General features: G+C 38.0%; 1 protein-coding gene across 1 annotated transcript in view; it reads right to left on the minus strand.

Annotated features, from left to right (window-relative positions):
* Positions 1-13,116, minus strand: part of LOC119793812 (G-protein coupled receptor 42-like) — a 36,896-nt gene extending 23,780 nt beyond the window's left edge. Inside the window, exon 1 of the mRNA XM_038301089.1 lies at positions 13,072-13,116. Coding sequence (XP_038157017.1) covers positions 13,072-13,107 — 36 coding nt within the window. The 5' untranslated portion in view covers positions 13,108-13,116. The remainder of the gene's footprint in view (positions 1-13,071) is intronic.
* Positions 13,117-22,508: the final 9,392 nt, after the last annotated feature.

The following is a 22,508-nucleotide window of genomic DNA, read 5'->3' on the forward strand; positions in this document are numbered from 1 at the left end:
TGCTGTCTAATAACTCTACCAATTGGGAGCATGTATAAAGTAAAGAGAATTGGTCCTAGCACTGATCCCTGTGGTACTCCACAGGTAACCTGTGAGCATGTGGAAGATCTGTCATTAACATGAACAAACTGAATTCGATCAGATAGATAAGATTTAAACCATTCTAGTGCTGTTCCTTTAATTCCAACAAAATATTCAAGTCTTTCTAAAAGAATATTATGGTCAACTGTATCAAATGCAGCACTAAGATCTAACAGGACGAGCACAGATACAAGTCCATTATCTGAGGCCATGAGAATATCATTAGTGACTTTCACCAGAGCTGTTTCAGTGCTATGATGAGCTCTAAAGCCAGACTGAAACTCTTCAAAAAGTTCATTATGGTGTAAGTGATCGCAAACTTGTTTGGCAACTACTTTCTCAAGAATTTTGGATAAGAAAGGAAGATTGGATATAGGTCTATAATTGACCAAGTCAACTGGGTCAAGAGACGGTTTTCTTAAGCAGAGGTTTAATTACAGCAACCTTAAAAGCTTTAGGTACATATCCCTGTAACAGAGATAGATTAATCACATCTAAAATGGAGGAGGAGATCAAAGGGAATACCTCCTTAAATAACCTGGTTGGAACTGGATCTAACATACAAGAGAAGAAAGCCAGGACCTTGTAAAGGTATTTTCTGAAACATCAGAGCACTCTACAACTCATTGATTAACCTGGCTAATCAAACTAACCGTCTCTGCAGACGCCTGAGAATCCTGCCCGGACCTGTTTCCTGATTCCTGTTCATATTAACTTTGTGCAAACCTTTAATAAACTCTCCAAGTCTCCAAGTGGTGTTCTGCATGTGGGTTTAATTCCTAAACCAACCATGACACATTTGGAATAGCAGCAGATATGATGATAACAATAGTGCAGTTAAAACTACATAAGTACATTCAGCTTAAATGATAAATGGTTAAAATGCATTAACAACAGCAGCATGTTAAAATCAATCTCAAGCAGCAATAAAGGGAGATAGTTCAAGCAAGAGGGCAGGGAAAGGCAGTGTGTGTGTGTGTGGGTCGGGGGGGGGGGGGGGGGGGGCGGGTCGGGGTAGCTTGTAACAATAGATGGTGATCTTTGACCATGTGGTTACACAGTTAAAGGTCGGCTAATTGTCCATAAACTACCGTATTTTCACGACTATAAGGCGCACTTAAACGTCTTTTTTTTTCCTCAAAATGTGCGGTGCGCCCTTTGGTGCGGTGTGCCCTATGTGTGTTGTAACTGCGACTTTTGAGACCACCTCATTGAGGAGATGATGAAAGAGTGGCTGAATGTAAGGAGACCAGGTGTTTTTTTTCCACTCATCACCATCGCTGTTAATCTGTGACTCCATGCGTGCCCATCTCACAGCTGATTTGAAAAACATGGGGAAACAAATTAACGCTGTGCTCACTGTTCAACCGCTCGACATCGGTGTAAACCGGACCCAGCAGGTGCAGCAGAAGCAGCGAGTTTACATGCAAAATCAATGGTTGACGCGCGTATAGGTGCAGCAAAAGGTCCCGCAGCGCGTTTTGAGCAGCAGGCGCAGCGCGTCGGGGAGCGTTTAAGCATCTGACGCACCGCCAACGCGCTGTTGCTGCTCGAAATGGAAAAATTGAAGTTTTGCTGCTGGACGCGCTGCATCAACCAATCAGAGAAGCTGATCTGGGAGCTGACAGCGAGACAGACACAGCGCTCTGATGACATATGATATTAACGCAAATGAAAAAGGCTGGATGGATGAGGAGATGATGAAAGCGTGGCTGAGGCAGATGTATGTGAGGAGACCAGGTGTATTTTTCCACGCATCACCATCGCTGCGTGCCCATCTCACAGCCGATGTGAAAAAAAACGTGAATCAAATGAACGCTGTGCTCGCCGTTATCCCGGGGGTCTGACAAAGGAACTTAAACCGCTCAACATCGGTGTGAAACGGCCGTTCAAAGTAAGGCTGCGAGCGGCGTGGGAGCCATGGATGACAGACGGCGACCACAGTTTCAAGATAAGTGGAAGGCAGCGCCGGGCAAGTTACGCCACCGTTTGCGGATGGATTGTAGATGCTTGGACTAACGTGTCTGCTGGCTCTGTTGTTCAAGCTTTCGCAAAAGCCGGCATTATTTCTGAGGAGCCGCGCTGCACGGAAAGTGACTCTGACAGCGAAGAAGGGGAAATTGGCATGTCTGATTTAGCGCAGCTGTTTAATTCAGAAACAGAGGATGATGACTTTGATGGGTTTGATTAATACTTTGTAATAAATACATGAATAAAGCACAATCATACTCAGTTTTGCTCCCGCTCTATTTTTCTACCTGAAAACTTAATTCAACAGCAGCCTCTGGGCCGGGTCTCCTCCGGTTTCACCGCGGCGGCTGGCAGGTGTTTTTCATCTAAATAATCTAAATCTTGCAGCTATATTTGCTGTGATCAGTGGGAATAAAGTAGTTTTAATATGTTTTTAAGTGAGAAAGGCCACCTGAAAAATCAGTTCATCCAGATTATCTATTTCTGTCGGAGGCGCTCAGACCCCCACATAACAGCGGTGCGCCGACAGTAGAAATCCCTTCATCAGCAGCCTCTAGGCCGGGCAGCCTCCGGGTTCACGCGGTGGCTGGCAGGTGTTTTTCATCTAAATAATTTAAACTGCAGGCACCAGGATACCGGTAATAAAAGCGAACATATTCCGTCGGCAGGTTTCAGGATTTTAAGTTAATTTAGGAGTGATCACAGCGCTGTGTCATCTGCGATGTGTCTGTCTCACGGCCAGCTCCCAGGTTTGATTAATACTTTGTAATAAATACATGAATAAAGCACAGTCATACTCAGTTTTGCTCCAGCTCTATTTTTAAATACGCAGTAGAGGTATTTAAAGGTAGTAGAGGACATGTACCTGTATATAAAAAACGCGCCCTATAGTCCGGTGCGCCTTATGTGTGTGTTAAATACAGAAATGGGACACATAACTGAGAGTGCGCCTTTTAGTACGGTGCGCCTTATGGTCGTGAAAATACGGTAACCTTGAAGAAGAGAGATAAGAAAGCAGGATAGAAGGAAGAGAAAAAAGATTAACATCACACTGTTTTAACTATTAAACCAAAGTTCTTATCACCAGCACAGATCAAACTCTCAAAGCATTAGATCAAGACCTAACTACTTTGAGGTATAATTATAGAATTCTGGTATTCAGCTCAGAGAGGGCTTTTATGCATCAGGTGTTTATCATATTAAAGTCTTAGAAGGACAGGAATTTATTTTTATGTATAATTTCTTTATATAATCTTTATCAACAATATTGTTTTGGAACAAACAAATTCAGCCATTAATTAATGCAGACATCGGATTTTCTCAGCACAACAAGTTTTTGGATATGTTTGAAAACCACTGAGTTACAGTATCTAAAAATAACTGTCATCAGCTGGTAAATAATGATATTCAGCTGTTAGAATTAAATGGTGACAATATTTTAAAAAACAACTTGGTTTCACATAAATAATCTGAAGTACCATTATGTGTTGGAGAGAAAATTTTGTTAGTTTAAGTAATAGTAATTTAGTACTTGACAATGTTTTACGTCCGGATTTTTTAGTATTGTACATGCAGTTCTCCATCTGTCTATTAACATCCACCACATTTTGGGAAATTTCCGTCTATTTTGCATACCCAAATGGAAAATCAAATAATTTAGGAACTGCAAGGCCAGATTACATGTTTCTGAATATATAAATGAAACATGGGTTTGTAGAACACAGACCAAGCTTAGGATACCCATTCAAAAGTAGCATCCAGCAGATATTGCCTTTCAAAACTGTCTGAAATGTATGGAGCATGGTGTAGGGTTTTGCCGTATTGTATCATGTTGTTTCATTGGTTAACGTGGCTTCTAAATTGCCATCAATACATCTCAGTCTTCAAGTATTTTTCAAAGCCAAGAGCTCATTAATCTTTCCCCTCAGACTCTTGGTCTTAAATTACTGTTAGGTTTATTCAATGATGATTATAAAATTAATGTTTGCTTATGAAACATTTGTGCAAGGGAATGCTCCACTTCTGTCTCATGATTCAGTCAGGAGACCATCCTGCCTTGTCATTCTGATGGAGCATTCTGTCTTCATGAACTGATCAATTGTTCTGTCAGAACAATACTCTGTTTGTAACCATGGAGGAAAAGAGGGGTCTGGAATTGTTTAGGTGTTAAGGCTCATTGGCCGACAGTATTTATTTGCATCTGTTGAGAGTATAAAACACAATGTCACTTTGTAATCTGTTGTAGATCCTTGGATATGTGTTTTTGATTAAATATAGCTGTTAAATAAAAAGCAGGTTCACATTTATTAGGCAAGAAATAAGGAGCGTTGAATACTTTTTTTGTTTCAAGCAAATGGTTCATATTCCAAATTAATAAAATATTTGCATGTTGTTTAAAAGTTTCTTCAGTGGAGTTATAAAAAAACATGACATATTATTGGTCTCAAAGCATACATTTTGGAGACATTGTTTAAAATAAATGCTTTATTTTTCTGTACAAAAGTCAGATTTTCTCAGCACAACAAGTTATTGTTTTCTATTCTCGAAAATGATAGGTCTTTTTTGAACAGCAGTAATTAAGACAAGCTTGAAAAAAGGCAGGTTTCATTGCATTACATTTGTTCTACATCATGTCAACAACAGACGCAGAAAATGTCAGTCCTGTAACTACAACCTTTTCAGAAAAGATTTCCAAAAATCCCTAAATGTGCCAAATTGTGCCAAATGCTTTTGAAATGCTTTGCTTTACTGTTTGACCCATAGAATAAAACTGAAGCATTTTGATGGCCACAAAACATTGCGTACAAGTATACAAGCAAGTATTTTCCATTTTTTTTCAGAATCAATCTATATAACAAAATGTAGAACTTTTACTCCCATAATAACTTAAAAATATAAAATATAGTTAAACTGCTGCTTTTCAAGCTAAAATAAGCCCAATGCCTTTGCCAAGCTGTATTATTATTTTTTCAGCCTTAGGCATTGTAATAAAACAAAATAAGCTTCCAAACATCAAGAAAATTGGGCTGCTGTAATTACTCAGCTTTGAGCTGCGTGCCTTGATCCAGCCGCAGCTGTGTGACTCTTGTGTGACTCCCCTTTATATAAACTTGCCATTTGTAGGCTTGTTTGAAACCTTATTTCATTGGCTACAAAGCCCAACAGCACACATTGTCTTAACCAATAACAGCCGGACTCTATGAGGCATAATATAGTGCTATTTGGTCCATCGCTGGCAGACAGGAAGTGACTGGAAATTAGATATCAGCGACTGTATTTGGCACAAATCACGTCATAAAAACATGCAGAAACTTTTGTCTTGTAGGTAAGAAGACAGTCTAAAGAAACATGCCAAACATCGCAGGCTAACAACTGAGGAAATAAGTATTAGCAAGATAAATATTAGCAAGATAAAGAGCAATAGCCATGACCAGGTAACTTTTCTGATGTCAACAACTGGACGTTATGGGTGATTTTCTCATCATAGAATATTTCTATTACGAATATGCTGGATTATTTTTAATTTGTGGACCCTTATGGATGAATGGAATATAAACAATTGAAGACTGGATTTATAAAAAGGCTTCTGGATGGCTTCAAAGGGATGTAGTTGTGGCTGCTTTGTCATGTTTACATTCTGACATGCTGCTATGTCTGTGTTAATTGTGCTTTGGTGCTCGCTGTGTCCTTAAACTAAACTTGGTGGTTTAATTGTGCAGAATCTAAGCTTTCCAACATTGTTTAACATGTCTATACTGGTACACATTTTACCGGTGGAATATTTTCATGTATTATGAGTTATTAGTTGTAAACGTGCCGCACTGGGTCAACGGTGAGAGGCTAGAGGTCACTCTGGAGCATTATGTTATTGGAATTATAAAAATGACAGAAGGTTGATTGTATCTTCTTTAGGTTCTTGAATTTTCCTCCAAGTTTCATGGGCATTCATGGTCTTTGCTTTCAGAAGTTGAGCTTCCTGTTTCATCAACTGTCTGCTGGGTTTCATCACTGTCCTTAATGCAGCAACACAGGGAAGTTAATAGTTTGTCTATGAACCATTTCTTAAAAAAGATGTAAAGAAATATGTCTGTCAGAGGGCTAATCTGAAATAGCGTGCAAGAAAGATTATTAAGGGCACTGTACAGCTTACCATAGTTTGGGGATTGTGCAAACAAAACAAATGATATACCTAAAACCATGGGCAAAAACATGACACTATAAATCAAAACCACCACAACCAAAACCCCAACAATGCGTCTCTTTTCAGCAGCTGGTACGGACTGAGCTGCAGACAGAGCTCTGAAGGTCCCAACAAGCGAGAATATCATGAAAGGGAGGGGAATTAGCAAACTGGCTCCAATATTTGTACCAATAGCAAAGCCCAATGATATTGAAAATATCCAGGTGACAACAGAGACTGAAACAGAGACTTTAGTTGTTTTGTTGAATCTGTACCACATCGGGTGGGCGATCATCAGATACCTGTCACAGAAAAACACATGTAAACCGTCTATGCAGAGCAAATGAACAGTTTTTATAAAGATTAAATCTATCATATGAAATAATATCTTATAAAATACTATAAAAGATAAATAAAGTATACAGAATTTACCTTTCCAGGGCAATGAGGGTCATGAAGAAAAGGCTGGCCCCAATAAAACCATAATAAGTAGGAAAAATGTACATCCTGTTTGTGTAGGGCTGCTTGCCATATGTAAGGTTTACAGCCATGCAGGTGATCTGAAGGATGTCTGAGATTAGAAGGTTGATGATGAAAACTGGAACAAAACGTTCACTTCGTATCTGAAAAACAAAAGTGATCAGATTTTAGCGACAGATTTTGATTGCATTTTTAACTTGAAGGAGAAAAAAGAAAAGTGCTATGTTTAAATATAGAAACAGGAATGGTTACAGTTTCACTGATTTTACACCTATATGCCTATTTAAGCTATAAAAATTTAATCTAAGTGCAGAAATGTGTCCCTTCTTATTGGTGTTAGCATTTAGCATCTAAGTTTGTAACATAAAAAGTAATTTTAGTAGGGTGACCAGATGTCTTCTTTTTCCCTGACATGTCCTACTTTTCATACCAAAAAAAATGTCTGGGGGAAATTTTGAAATCATCTGGGATTTAGGTCGAGTACAGTGCAGCAGAACCGAGCCATGAGCACAAGGGCTGGTCCGGGAACTACGGAGGGAGCCAGCGGGGGACGGTGCAACTGAATCCGACCCGGTGAAGGTAGCCTGGACACAGCTGGCCCAATGCTTCTCCCCACCTGCCTTATCGTGTTTCCCTCCCACCAGCATACCATCACGAGATCAGGTTTGGTCGCTCCGGACCCGGACAAGCCCCGGAGCTGATGGCTCGGTTCGAATGTCCCGTCCGGTCTTGTGTGTATGACGTCATCCGCGCGCGCCGGCTACCGTTCATTCATCCTGTCCGTTGAACTGCTGCTAGTTTTCCTCACATGCCTGGAAGAAGTCTAGAGCTGCTACCACAGATGATCTCACTCTCCAAATGGAACGATTCAGATTAGCTAGAATGAATAGAAGGGGTAGAGCGTAGCCGCCTGTGGCTCGGGCTTCCTGTCACAACCTCAGTCTGGCGCGCACGGATTACATCATACACACTTCGCTTTGTTTTAAAAAAAATATGGATATAAAAAATATAACGGTGGATGTCTGAAGGCAGTGATTGGCCTACATGTTCTGAATGCTGGCGTACCATAAAGAATAAATGATGAACAGTTTAGTCTGTGCCTTCAAGTCGTTGCCCATAGGAAGATGTTACTTGGATATAACCTAACGGAATATCTTCAGAACGGCTCCAAATGACACTAAACTCATATGGGTGAGTAGAACATGATGGAATAACGTAAAATCAAGGACCCAATGTAAAAAAAACAGCATTCCATTTTAAACACTTCCAGGACTTTGTTTTGAGTTTGGAGGTTATGGAACTCCTTCGTGGACATCATTATCGAAAATAAAAAGAACGGGCAAAATTGGACTTTCAGTTATTAGTGTTTTTTTCCAGATATAAATTGAGCATTTAACTTAAATTACAAATGTGTTATGAAGGATTTTGGTTATTGATCTCTCTTAACTGAATTAATATTGAATGAAAAATTTATTCTCGGTGGTGTGAGTTTTTTTTTTTATATAAATCATTGTTGCTAAACATCAACACAATTCTTACTAAGTGGTTGGATATTTTACTCTAATGTCAAATGTATAATGTAACATATTGAGTATACACTTGAGTATATTGTAAGTTGTGCTTTTAATCAAGCTGAATTTTACAAACTGAATTATGGCCACTTCAACAAGATATGAGCCCGTTTGGTAAGTGTTGCCTTATGTAACTCCAAGAAACTTCTCTGGTCTGAGTAAGATTACAACTTCTGTCAAGATCTGTTGTCATGTCTCCTGGTTATTTAATATATATACATTATGTATTGTGTATTGATTATTGTATTGTGTTATTTAAAGACTCTGTCTCTAGTGATCTCTTCTCAGGAAAAGAAACTGAGATAAAGCTTCAAGGTAGCTTCAACCACAGAGCTTTCCATAACATGGGCAACGGCCCACCATGACCCTGTTAGAGGGAGAAGATGGATGGATGGTAATAGTAGTACTCGGGGCGGGAATCAATTTATTCTTGTGTTCAGTATAGACTATCTTCTCCTCTACATTTTTTCCAGAGCTGTTCTGAATTATTTTTCATTTACTAATCTAGCTTGTAGTAGACAATTATTTTTTGTTAATGATAAAAAATGTTTTTTGTACATAATCTAGCCAAGTTTATTTTACTTTATTGTTTAATATCTGTTATGATATTGTTTTTTTGGTTATTTAGTCATATTCGTTTATTTTTTGGTTAGTTACGATTAATGTAGGTTAATCATTTTTTATAAATAGGCAGTCAATGAGCAGCATGCATCTGGGTGGGCGTATGGTTTGTTAACCAGCACAAGAGAAACATGGAGGAAATGTTTGTCTTTTTGTTTGCTTGCCTGAGGAAAAAATAAACTGACAAAACTAAAGGAGTTTACTTGGAACATTTTTTCTTTTGCCTGCGTAAAATAAGTCCATGGTGCAACTGTGGCCTTTGTGGATTTTCACTTTTTTGAGCCATCAAAGCTGGGCCACAACACCAGTTTTCATATTTTCCTCCTTTTTCATTATTTTTATTTTTTAAGTAACTTTAAGGACCTTGCGGTATCCTGTACAATCAGGGCAGAATAAGGAGGGTAGCAGAGGTGTCAAGTAACAAGTACAAATACTTCATTACTGTACTTAATTACACTTTTTAGGTATCTATACTTTACTCCATTATGTATTTTTCCTCCTACTTCTGACTTCTACTGATTACGTTTTCACACAAGTATCTGTACTTTCTATTTCTTAAATTTTTAAAACAAACGTTACTTGTTATTCTTGGCTTCATCCTCTGCCCCGCAGCATCCAGACCTCCTGCTCAAAGCAAAGCCTACAGCCTCTGCGGTTCCTCCCGTATTGCTGCCCTCCGACTTATCCTCGGAATTCAGGCAGAGCATGCGCGGTATTATCATTAAATTCGTCAGAGCAAAAACATGCAGAAATGAACGCTTAATTTAATATGACATATTAAAAAAATCCCCATCAGCATCCAGCAGATGTGCGGTTTCTGATGGAGATGAGAAATCTGCTTCCTGGTCTGTTGAAGGACCAATAGTTTGCATCCAGTATTTTAATTAAACGGTGTTAGTTTTTTTAAATGAATAGAATTATGCTCTAATGTGTAGTTACCGATCTGTTGTTACTATAGTTTAATTTGTCAAACCGGAACTCCTTGCCGTTCTTTTTCCTGTTTGGTGTGATTGCAATAGTGGATCTTGACCTGGCCGGACCAGAGCAGAGCCTGAACATTTAGAGGATGTTTGGCTCAACCTGCTGCTGTGAAGCAGGATTCTCCACCATGAACAGAATCAACAAATATGGATCCAGGCTCAAAATGAGCATCTTGATACATGGGCGTAGGCTTGCATAGGGACCATAGGGACATGTCCCTACAAACATTTTGGATCAACCGACTTGTCCCTACCAATAATTCCAAGTGAACAACATGTTATAATTTACAGCAGTAGTTGTTGAAGCAGTGGCTTCTTTTCCTCCCGCAGCTCCTCTGCCTGGTAGCTGCAGCTGCCTGCTCTTTCCTTTCACATAGCGGCACATGGAATTTTGCTGCACTGTTTAACTCTCTGATATTTCTGCCTTAACTTCCACCTCATTTTCAGATTGCTTGTTTTCTAGTCTGGATGTGCGCGTGTGCGTGCTTGGAGCGCGGGAAAAAAAAAAATAACGCTAGAATACGACGGTTACCAAAATTGATATTAGGCGACAAAACTAGTCCCAATAAGCTCTATGCACAGCTCCACTACTTCCTGAATTTAAGGCAGCTCCTTTTGTTTCCTGTCTTTCATGATTGGATGCACTGATTAATCCAGGTGTGTATGACCTAAGTAACTGGCCAGACACACCTGGATTAATCAGTTCGTCCAGTAATGAAAGACAGGAAACAAAAGGAGCTGCCTTAAATTCAGGAAGTAGTGGAGCTGTGCATAGAGCCCATTAAAAAACTAAATATTATCTAGGCTAAAACAGGCGAATTGTTCTGATTGCAGTTCTGTAAAGAAGCAGGAGAGAGTTTGGATTTGTAGAACTTGAGAAATGAAAGTAACCAACATTGGGATTTATTTTCAAAAACTAAATATTCTGAGTCAGACAAGAGTTCAGAAAACTGCTGTTAAAATGAACAAAGACTGTAAACTATTAAAATTTCTGATTCCCTTTAACAGTATATCTTTGCTATTACTGTTATTTTATGAGAGGTAAAAGTAACAGGCGTTATTTCTTTTGCAGAACGTAACATGAGAAGGATGAGAAGGATTAGGGCTGCGACTAATGATTATTCTGCAAAGTGTTAATCTGTTGATTATTTTTTTGATGAATCGATTAATAATCAGATCAGCCAAATGTTCCTTAAAGAAGATTTCGTATGAAATGAAACCAGGTGAAACAGAAATGTTTCCTCTTGAGGAGTTCTGGATGCAGAATATTGACAGACAAACTTTTTTTTATCTTAAATACAAAATGTTTACATATTTTTTAGGTATAATTCCTGCTCTAAGTGGGTCGCTCTGTCGGCTAAAGGTACATTTTAGTGGCCCTATACTCCAGTTAATGATTAATCAATTACTAAATCAGTTGATGATTATTTAAATAATCGATTAATATGATTAATTGTTTCAGCCCTAGATTAAATACATGAAATGGGTGATACAGAGTAACTACAGTCAGATATACAACTTGTATAGTGAAGTTAATATTCTAAATGCTCAGTGTCAGTTCCTCTTATAGTTCCAGTGCTCATGTAAATACAATACATTCATTTGTGTCCCTTGAATGTATTATTTTGCAAGATACAGAGAGATCATATTAGATTAAAAAAATAAGAGTGGGTGTTACCTCTGCACAATTCTATATCTTCAAAAGAAAACACAGGATAAATCCACATATAACAGACATATTTAGACTATATTTGGTTAAATAGGAACATATTTACCTTCTGTCTTAGTCGCTAGTAAGTTTAAATGCAAACATTTTCAAAGTGGAAAAAGTCCTAATTCCACATTCATCACAGCCAGTGATGCTTTAAACATTGCTAAACAGCATCTAGTGAGTGTAGTGCTTATAAGATTTGTATTAATGTAGCAAGAAATACTGCTGTTCTCTTTAAACAAAACCCTGATGCTCACATTAAGCATAAAAAAGAGCATGAATATTTTTGCAAAGGACCAACGACATCAGACCAATGAACCTGAAGACCAATAGTGTCCCTACAAAAGTTGAAATCAAACCTATGCCCTTGCCTTGATATGCGCTTGGGAATAGCTTAGTCTCCATTCAAACCCAGGTTTAAAGCCTTGGAGGGCAGCCTAAAGCCCACTGCCAACATTAAGACAGAAAAAAGAAAGAAAATAGCAAACACTCAGTTCAGGTGTTTTATAAAATATGGGAATCAGGAAATTGTCTATATACCAAACTATACAAAACAATTGTTCTCTATTTAGATTTTAAAATGGAAAAAGTTTCTTTTTTATATATATATATATATATATATATATATATATATATATATATATATATATATATATATATATATATATATATATATATATAGATATTTTTTTTTTTTTTTTTATTTGACAATTCTATGTTTATATAACATGAATGCATAAATACCTCATTTTTATTTCAGTGTTAAATTCTGTTTAAAGTAACATATCATTAAAAATGTCTCCAGACCTTTACTGGATGATGATTTTCTTTATTCGGACCCCACTGATTTTTAATTGCTTACCTCTGGTATAATGTTTCTAAATCTTTATTTCCCGTCATGTGCTCCATCCAATGCAGATCATTGGCTCCACCCACATCTAGTGAAAACTAGTGTGATTGGATGAGTCATAGAATGCAAACACTCATTGGTTAGCTAAAGGAAATCATCAGAAGCCAGCAGGTGTTCTTCAAACTGCTAACGTGAATTGTCTATGCCATGCTACAATGTTGGATTCAGAAAAAGATGTTGAAACGTCTGAAAGGTCGGACACAGGCGAGAGCGTATCGGGAGACGGAGACCAACAAGACCTCCCTCGTCCTTGGAAGATTTTAAAATGATACTTTATACTTTTATTCTTTAAGTAGTTTTTGGAGCACATGCTTTTTCACTTTTACTTGAGTAAAGAGGTCAAGTTGATCCTTCAACTTTTACCAGAGTGTTTTTAAACTGCAGTATCTATACTTCTACTGAAGTAACAAATATGTGAACTTTTGACACTACTGGAGGGTAGTCTAGAGAGGCAAAATCGATGAGCCAACAAGCAGCTTCAGTTCAGCTTCAGTTGTTAAACTCAAAAACATCAACATCCTTCTTAAATACTGAACCAGACCCCAAACCTCCATCTTAATACACACCTGGGAGTAAAGACTGTAGACGGCCAGCAGGGACATGGGGAAAAAGATGCCGATGACAATCTTTGATAATAAATCTCCTCTCTCATTTTTATGAAGCCAGCAGAACAGGTCTTCTTTGATAACCCAATGGCTACGACCATTACCATTTATGTCATAGACAGGGTAGCTGATGTTGCTGCTGTGATTATAACTTAAGTCCAAAGCAGTTTTTTGGTTTTCCATCTTTAAAGCAGAACCTGTTTGAGTGATTTAGTTATAAGAGAAAAGAGAGATTTTGATCATGAACAAGTGAAACAGACATTATAGCTTTACTCATGCAAAGATTTATTGGTGATGAAAAATAAATGACATAAAGTTAGAACAGTGGAGCAGGATTCATTTTTCTTTTTTCATATTGAAACTTATTTATTTTATATGCTTTTGTAATATAAAAGACAATTAATTCTATAAAATTACTCTTCTTGCTCTTATAAAAAAAAAAAACTGTGATGTAGTTTTCATAGCATCCAGCAGAGGATGCCAATGGACACTGTCCTTAGATGCATGGAGCACGGTGTAGAGTTTTGACAAATTGTATCATGTTTGTTCATTGGTTCATAGGACTTCTAAATTGCCATCACTACATCTCAGGCCTCAGTCCTTTTTCAAAGCTCTAAAGCCCATCTTTCCCCTCAGCCTCTCAGTCTTCAGCTGATTTTCTAAAACTCCGGGGGCATTAATAGGCTATTACTAATAAACCAAGCACATCTGACTGGATAGAATCAGTTCAGCTATTCATTTGTGTGGAAAAAGTGGTAAAATAATTCAAACTATCATCAGCCGAGTATTGGCTCCAGTCACAGGAGGAAAGGAGGGATCTGGAGGGTATAAACACATTGTCACCTTTTAATCTGTTGAAGATCCTTTGATATATCATAAAATGAACTGATAAATGCTCTTTAGGTTACTATGTGTGGATTGCAAAAAAATTATTTTTTCTGCAATTTTATGTCAAAATAGTAGAAAAAATAGATTTTTTAAAAACTTTTTTATAATTACATTTTTCTTAATTGTATCTGTAATTTCTAGGCTTTTTGCAAAATTATGTCAAGATAACTAGCTAAATGCACTTAGAAAATAAAAGCAATTAAGAGCAGGTCAATACTTTGTAGCAAGGTTTAAACTTTTATTCTGATATTCACTGGAACTCCTTCCTGTCTGATGCCCGACTGCTCCTGTTTTTAGGAGCCTGCTGTCGAGCCAGTAACTGGACCCACACTTTACTGAAACTAAGTGTAAACACTAATATTATTGATTTGGGTTCCTTGGGGAACTGAACTGCAGTCAGACTCTAGTCAGTGAGGGCCTGGCTTAAGACGTTATCTGAGATAAGTGCCTTCAAATATGTCTGATAAGATTATCAGCATTTTATCTGACTTAAGAATTTTAAATAACATGAAACTAAGAATGTTCAGATAGATTAACTATCAGTTTATTGAAACATCATATCACATTGACAGCAATTAACGCTGAGGCATTAAGTAAATAGAAATGAAACATTTTTCTTATGATTAGAATTAATCAAATGTCTTATGTTATTCTAAATTGTATAGAAAGTGATGAAAATATTTACCTTAGACAGCCTTCAGATCAGATGTGTTTCCTCCACCTGAGTGAAAGTGGTTGTCCTCTGCAATCACTCAGTCATCAGCGTATATAGTTACTGACATCAGGCTGCTGTTAGACACACCTACCTCAGCTGTTCCTGAGAAACCAGCATCTGTTAACATGTTCAACCCAGAAGGTGTAGGAGGTTGCTTGAAAATACACTTTAAATACAACAAGAGTAGCTTTACAGTGATTGAGCCTGAATGTAAACTTCTAGTGAATGTGGTTAGCTAAGAATAATTTCCAGTGGAACCACTATTACAACTTTACTGGGTCTGATTAATTGTTGATTAAATAAAGAAAAATGTACCTAAGCAACAGAGCAAAACAACATAAATTAGTAGACGCCTCTGTTTGGCAACCAACAAAGCCTCAAAGAGTTTAGAGGCCAGTGTGCTGAGAGCAATTATATTTTTTACTAACTCAGTCAAAGGAGCCAAAATGGTGCTGATTGTGTTTTTTTTTTTTTACCAAATATAGAGTATTCTGTTAAAATTAAAGTGTCTAATTTTATTGATAGACTCCTTCTGGATATGGCAAAGCATTTAGTTAAAAAATATTCCAGGTATATTATCAGCATAGTCCTCAGAAACCTTAATACCACTTTCTAAACCTAAAACCCATCCATAGCATCAGTGGATGTCAAAATGAAATAACAATGTACCAGTAGAGAGGTGAAACTCTCTGATGTGAATAATAGAGGTACGGGGGAGTGCATCATCTTGCTTCTGCATTATTAGACCCAAAATAGGGACTTTGTCGAGTATTACTGCCACAAAGGTTGGATGGATGTGACCTGGCCGTTCAGACATAAGTCGCCTTTGAAAGGATCAAAAGTTCAGATATGCCTCAGATTTAGGCCACATAGCCAAGTGGCCTGGGTCGTATTTTAAATATTCACATTGTTGCAGTTCAGGCAGTCATGAAATGATCAGACACAGGTCGCATCTGGGCAAAAAATGGATTTGGGTTACTTCAGTCTAGGTTGTTAACATAACCTTAAAGTTGCAGCACAGCAAGTGTTTTGTAATGCCATAGAGCCTTATGAAAGGCTTTAGTGAAAAACAGAAATGGAAAAATTAGAAGTCCTTTGCTTGTTTTCTAGACAAGGAAATGTAAATGATGGGAAAGGGAAACAATTTCAATGAAATTGTAATGAGTATAACTGTAAGTGAATCTGCAGGTGATGACATTTACAGATGGGCTGATAAACAGGGGGAAAAACCCATAAAAAGTTTTGAGAATACCCTGCATTGATCTTTGTAATTTCACATACTGGTATTCTAAGTAGCGACAGACTGGTGCCCTGTCCAGGGTCTGTTCCTCCTTTCGCCCATAGAATGCTATGATGGGCACCAGCCCCACTATGACCATGATAGAATAAGCAGGAGTGGATGGATGTTCTAATAACTGCTTTGATATTTATATATAAACAAGTACTTAGACCAGGATGAGAGCTCATAAAGTAGATAAACACTGTCATAGTTACTTTGACAAAGCTCACCTGTCTCTAGCTGTAAAGTGGCATCCCATCAATAAAGAAATGGTGACATTTCCTGTTCAGCGGAATCAGTTACAATTTCTTATGCACCGTGAAACAAACACAGTGAGATGTTAATATCTTCCCTAATAATATGACTGTGTTCTCACGACATGTTTTTTTTATCTGATGCTGTCACTCAAGAACTTATGTCGTTCCAGAATTGGAGGCAACATTCTGTCGTTGTGTAGTTGCAGGATTTACCATTGGTTGTGTTTCAGTTGGCCACCAAACAAGGAATTTCTTTATTTTATTTTTTTTTTGTTCAAAAGTTTTTTGACGAAGTGAACCACCGGCCATTAGAAGAGGTAGCAACATAAATGGCTGGCCTACATCTGAGCTCATTTCAGATATCTCAAAAGGCATTTTGACTCTCCAACATGTGATTGACTAATATATTGAATTGTTATTTCACTATTCATAATATAATTTCAGTTATCTTGAGATATCATTTAGGATAGTCAAAATTTTGTTTTTCCCTGTCAAAACTTTTTATACAAGTAATTATGGATGATCAGGAAAGCTGATTTTATGATGAATGCCCGTCATAGGCCTGCAAGCCTGCGCTCAGGGCGGTAATTCAAGATATTACACATACTCTCACATACTATTACACATACAAGACATTACACATACTCTCTACACATTTGCAGATCTCACACGGCAGAAGTAAAGCAGAAATTATGTGTGTAAAGATAGCCAACTGAGAAACTACTTGACTTGTAACCAATGATTTGTCTGTATTTCTGGATGTTGAAGAAAAAATATATCAGACTTAAGTGACCATATGTTTACAGATTGATCTACACACTTGTAGATCTTAGTACACATTTTCAAATCTTAAAAAACATTTGTAGATCAGAATTCTCATTTGTGGATTTTTTACACATTTGCAAATTAATTACACAACTTATTTTACACATTGGCAGATGCTCATACAGACAGACAAATTTCCAACATTTTCAAATCCCACTGCACAAACACAATTTTAGATACAGACACACAACTCTGCACACACATTTGCAAATAAGTTTGTACCAAGATTTTTTTCCATACATTTTCTCCAAAACTGTAGGTTGTGGAGGAGTGAAAAAGGATGACACGAAGGAGGAAGGTTCAACACCCTCCCTACTCTAGTCAAACTGAAAGCAATCGTACAACAGAACACTACCAAAGAAACACAGGTTACCAAGGAAACCTAGGTGTCCCCCCCCCCCCGAACCCCGAACACTCAATAGGGTAATAAATAACAAAAAACAAAAAAAATCTATAATAATAATCTAAAAACTTTGGTTTTCTACAAACATCAAAAACGGCTGAACTTGGGCTCCGTAGAATGATCCCAGAACATCTGTGCCAGAGGATGAGGACAACAAGAACGGACTGCAGAGGGGTTAAGCCCCGACGATAAGGATCGCTGGAAGGAGGACAGTGGTCCATTAAAACAGTGAAAGGGGGTCTTCCTCTACGCAGAGCGTGGGCCGTTATTACCTGATCCTCCACCAGGACATGACCAGGTTTGAGCCTGTCAATACAGATAGTCTCTACGGCCTCCCAAATCTAAAAGAAAATGTTTAGGCCCTTTTCAAGGACTCTGAAAGGACCATCATAAAAAGGCGGTAGTGGTGTTCTGTGTGCACTGTGTCGTGCAATAACAAATTTAGAGGCCTGTAATTTCTCAGGAAAAAAGAACTGGGGGAAACAATGGTGAACAGGGTTAGGAACATGAGAAGAGTCTCGCTGAGGGAAAAAACGTTGCCACAGTGGGCCAAACTCTGGCGTAGGTTAATCAGGTAAAAATGCCCCAGGAATACGTAGGTGATAATGGAACAGCAGTTCAGCTGTGAAAAGCGCCAAGGTCCTCTTTAACGGCTGAACGCAAACCAAGTGTGACCTATGGAAGGCAAGTCAACCCAGTTGTCAGTAGGGACCAGAGGATTGGGACAGCTAGTAGAAACATCACAGACCAGAGTAGGACCCCATGTTTCGGGGTGGATAGTGCAGGGGGGGTGCTAGCTTTTTGCTTACCTCGGAGCCGTCTCTTCTCTTCCCTGGTGGGGTGGCAGATTTCCCACCTTTACTATGGGGGTCCCTTTTGGCATCTGGGATTTTGGGTCCCCCTGCCCTTGCCTCGGTGGTCTGGTGGGGTGTGTCTTCGGCTCTTCACAACCACTACTGAGCATTTTTCCTTTGGATAAACTCTACATGCACAAGTGCACCCTCACAAACAACTACAGGTGCTTGGTTCCAGGTACTTAGAGATTCACTGACATACAGAAAGCCCATATCCTGATCCGCAGCGACCACAGAATACATGTCAGATTAAATGATACTACTTATACTTCAGCGATAGTATCAAGGTGTTACTTTATTGTATCTCCTATACTATATCAGTTGGTTTTGCTGTTCTTTATACGTCTCTTTGCAGATGATGAAGGAGCTGAAGATGTTTTATCGTTATCTCCTCTTTCTTTCATCTTTACTCCTTTTTCTTGTTTTTCCTTTTCTGTTCTTTCCTGTTGCAGTGTCCATATCATCTGTAATACTCCATGCATGAATTATATTAAAGCTATTTACATGCACAGATCAAGCAGAACACTATGGTGACACTGCCAGACAGGACACTGACAAAAAAAAATTATTTTTCATAAAGTCGATGATGACTTTTTTTAAACTAACCCGTTTCGTAATACTGTAGGAGTTCTTGCAGTGCTGCTAACACCCTTCCAAAATAAGCTGTCTTACTTCTGTAAAGTTCTGTGAACTGTTAAATGTGCCAGTCCAGTTCTGCATAAAACAGGTTCTTTAGATTTACGTTGGTGATCCTGTGGAACTCAGCACAGATCTACAAAAAAAGCATGAACCAAAAGTATGCGAAATACCACAGGGACACACATCATGGTCATCTTTGATGGGTGCCTGATCATTTTAAAATGAACAGCCTTTACAATTGAGGTGGATGAAAATGATCAGAAAACACTGTTTTAGCTCTTTGATTATTATTTTGACCTGTGACTGGATCTGAAGGGCAGGCCATCTCTCCAGAAAGTCCTTCACCAATGGCTCTCCCTGAAATATTTCCTGGTGCAAAGTTTGTATGCATGAGTTTCTTTATTAGGTGTAGGTATCTGTCGGCTCTATCTACCTCTGCTTTGATCACTATCTTATTGCCTCCAAACGGCCCCAGTATGGTAATTTCCCAATTAAAATTTCAGGCTAATTTTCCATCTGTACCATCCACTCACACTCCCCACCTCTTTCAGACATGGGTATATAATAATTGGATAGCTTAATTTTTTTTTTTATGAAACTTAATTTAAACTTTACCAGTTGTGGATAGAGCATGTTGACAGATACGTTTTTTTTTTAATCTTTAATACAAAATGTTTATATATATTTTTTACAATTTTGCTAGGATTGCTAAATTAGTTGAGGATTATTTCAATAACCATTTAAATGTGATTAATCCGATTAATTGCTGTAGCCCTAACTGACTTTCTTCCATTCTCTATAGGGATAACTTAACTTTTAAGCTGGTTGTTGATTATACCATGAATATTTATCAATTCTCATTGAAACTGCATTATCTGGCTCACCAATAAAACAATCAGAAGCCTATATATATATATATATATATATATATATATATATATATATATATAAGCACAGCTGATTTTAATTGAAAGCTGATTAACAGGCTTTTGCTCTACTGCAATCATTATAACGAGCTGTGATGAAACCAGAGAAACCTCTAAAACCTGCAGGACAGGGGGCCTTGAGGACCGAGTTTAGGGATGCCTGCCCTATAGAATCATTCTATGACCACTTTAAAGTCTGTGAGAAAAGTAATGGATGCCACTGAAAAAATGTTTTAACAGAAATTACAACATATAAAATTGGTTGAAAGGCTTTTTAGATACCTGTGGATCGTTATTGATAGATTTTCATAGATTTCAGTTGAAGTTATCCATCCATCTAGTTTCCTTGACGCGTTATCCCTGCTGGGGTGGCGAGGGGTGCTGGTGCCTATCTCCAGCTGTCTACGGGCGAGATGAGGGGTCCACCCTGGACAGGTCGCCAGTCCATCGCAGGGTAACACAGAGACAAATAAAATAAACAACCGTTCACACTCACACCTAGGGAGGATTTAGAGAAGCCAATTAACCTAACAGCCATGTTTTTGGACTGAAGGAGGAAGCCAGAGTACCCGGAGAGAACCCACGCACGCTCAGGGAGAACATGCTAACTCCATGCAGAAAGACCCCAGGCTGGGAATGAAACCCTTCTTGCCTTTCTTCTTACCCTTCAATGCAGCAGGCTTGAAGTTATATCCTGCAAAACTCACTACAGAGACATTGATACAATGGCTGAGGATGTGGTTGATCACCAGATTAGGATTATTAATCTGTTCAGATGATGGCTCACATTTTAACAACACACTGAGCCAAAGGTTGAACAGCTGCAGGGAATTACAGTCACAACAACACTGAACTGAACTGGGTCAATGCTGTCCCTCTGCCTTTGATGTTTATCAGAAACTCACCTTCAAGGAACATTTTTAACGTCTCATTGGTTGATAATCAGACAATACCTGGAGGTTATATAACTTCCCTGGATTTCTGTGTGTGAAGATAGATGATTATAGAAAGCAGAACCAGAAGCGTCTCCATGACTCCTTCCAGCTCTGTTAGTATGGGTCTGAGTGAAATGGACCCTATGAGCTCTCTGAGGTTACTTTACATGCATCCAGGTAAAAAAGTTAAGCAGGAAGCAAATGGGACCACCAGAGGAAGTCTAGGCCCAGATTCCTTCCATCTCACACCATGGCAGCGATTAGAGAAGATTAGGAGGGTGATCAAAGAAGGTCATGTAAATGTTAAAGCTAGCTTTAAATAATAATCAGCATTTAAATCAAGCAGATAAATTCATAAATTCAGCTGAGACTCTAAAAACAAAACAAAAAAGTTTTGTTCTCTCAAATATAAACAGCAACATTTCAGACTACAGATTAAAAGCAGAAAGAATTGACAGTTTCTGCTGCAGGAAATATTGATTATTGTTAAAATAAAACAAGTTACTGTGGAAAAATTAGAAGTCCTTTGCTTTTTTTCTAGACAAGGAAATGTAAATGAAGGGAAAGGGAAACTATTTAAATGAAGTTGTAATGAGTATAACTGTAAGTGAATCTGCAGGTGACGACATTTACAGATGGGCTGATAAACAGGGGGAAAAACCCATAAAAAGGTTTGAGAAAACACTGCATTGATCTTTGTAATTTCACATACAGGTATTCTAAGTAGCGACAGACTGGTGACCTGTCCAGGGTCTGTTCCTCCTTTCGCCCATAGAATGCTATGATGGGCACCAGCCCCACTATGACCATGATAGAATAAGCAGGAGTGGATGGATGTTCTAATAACTGCTTTGATATTTATATATAAACAAGTACTTAGACCAGGATGAGAGCTCATAAAGTAGATAAACACTGTCATAGTTACTTTGACAAAGCTCACCTGTCTCTAGCTGTAAAGTGGCATTCCATCAATAAAGAAATGGTGACATTTCCTGTTCAGCTGAATCAGCTACAATTTCTTATGCACCGTGAAACAAACACAGTGAGATGTTAATATCTTCCCTAATAATATGACTGTGTTCTCACGACATGTTTTTTTTTTATCTGATGCTGTCACTCAAGAACTTATGTCGTTCCAGAATTGGAGGCAACATTCTGTCGTTGTGTAGTTGCAGGATTTACCATTGGTTGTGTTTCAGTTGGCCACAAGATGAGGAATTTTTTTTTTTTTATTTGTCAAGATTTTTTAGTTCAAAAGTTTTTTGACGAAGTGAACCACCGGCCATTAGAAGAGGTAGCAACATAGAATGGCTGGCCTACATCTGAGCTCATTGCAGATATCTCAAAAGGCATTTTGACTCTCCAACATGTGATTGACTGATATATTGAATTGTTATTTCACTATTCATAATATCATTTCAGTTATCTTGAAATATCATTCAGGATAGTCAAAATTTTGTTTGTTCATGTCAAAACTTTTTCTTTGATATCTTAGAAGCAATTATGGATGATCATGAAAGCTGATTTTATGATAAACGCCCGTCATAGGCCTGCAAGCCTGCGCTCAGGGCGGTAATTCAAGATATTACACATACTCTCACATACTATTAGACATATATATATATATATATATATATATATATATATATATATATATATATATATATATATATATAT

Source organism: Cyprinodon tularosa, unplaced genomic scaffold, assembly GCF_016077235.1.
Source record: "Cyprinodon tularosa strain WSP-4 unplaced genomic scaffold, ASM1607723v1 ctg1124, whole genome shotgun sequence".
Classification (NCBI taxonomy): Eukaryota; Metazoa; Chordata; class Actinopteri; order Cyprinodontiformes; family Cyprinodontidae; genus Cyprinodon; species Cyprinodon tularosa.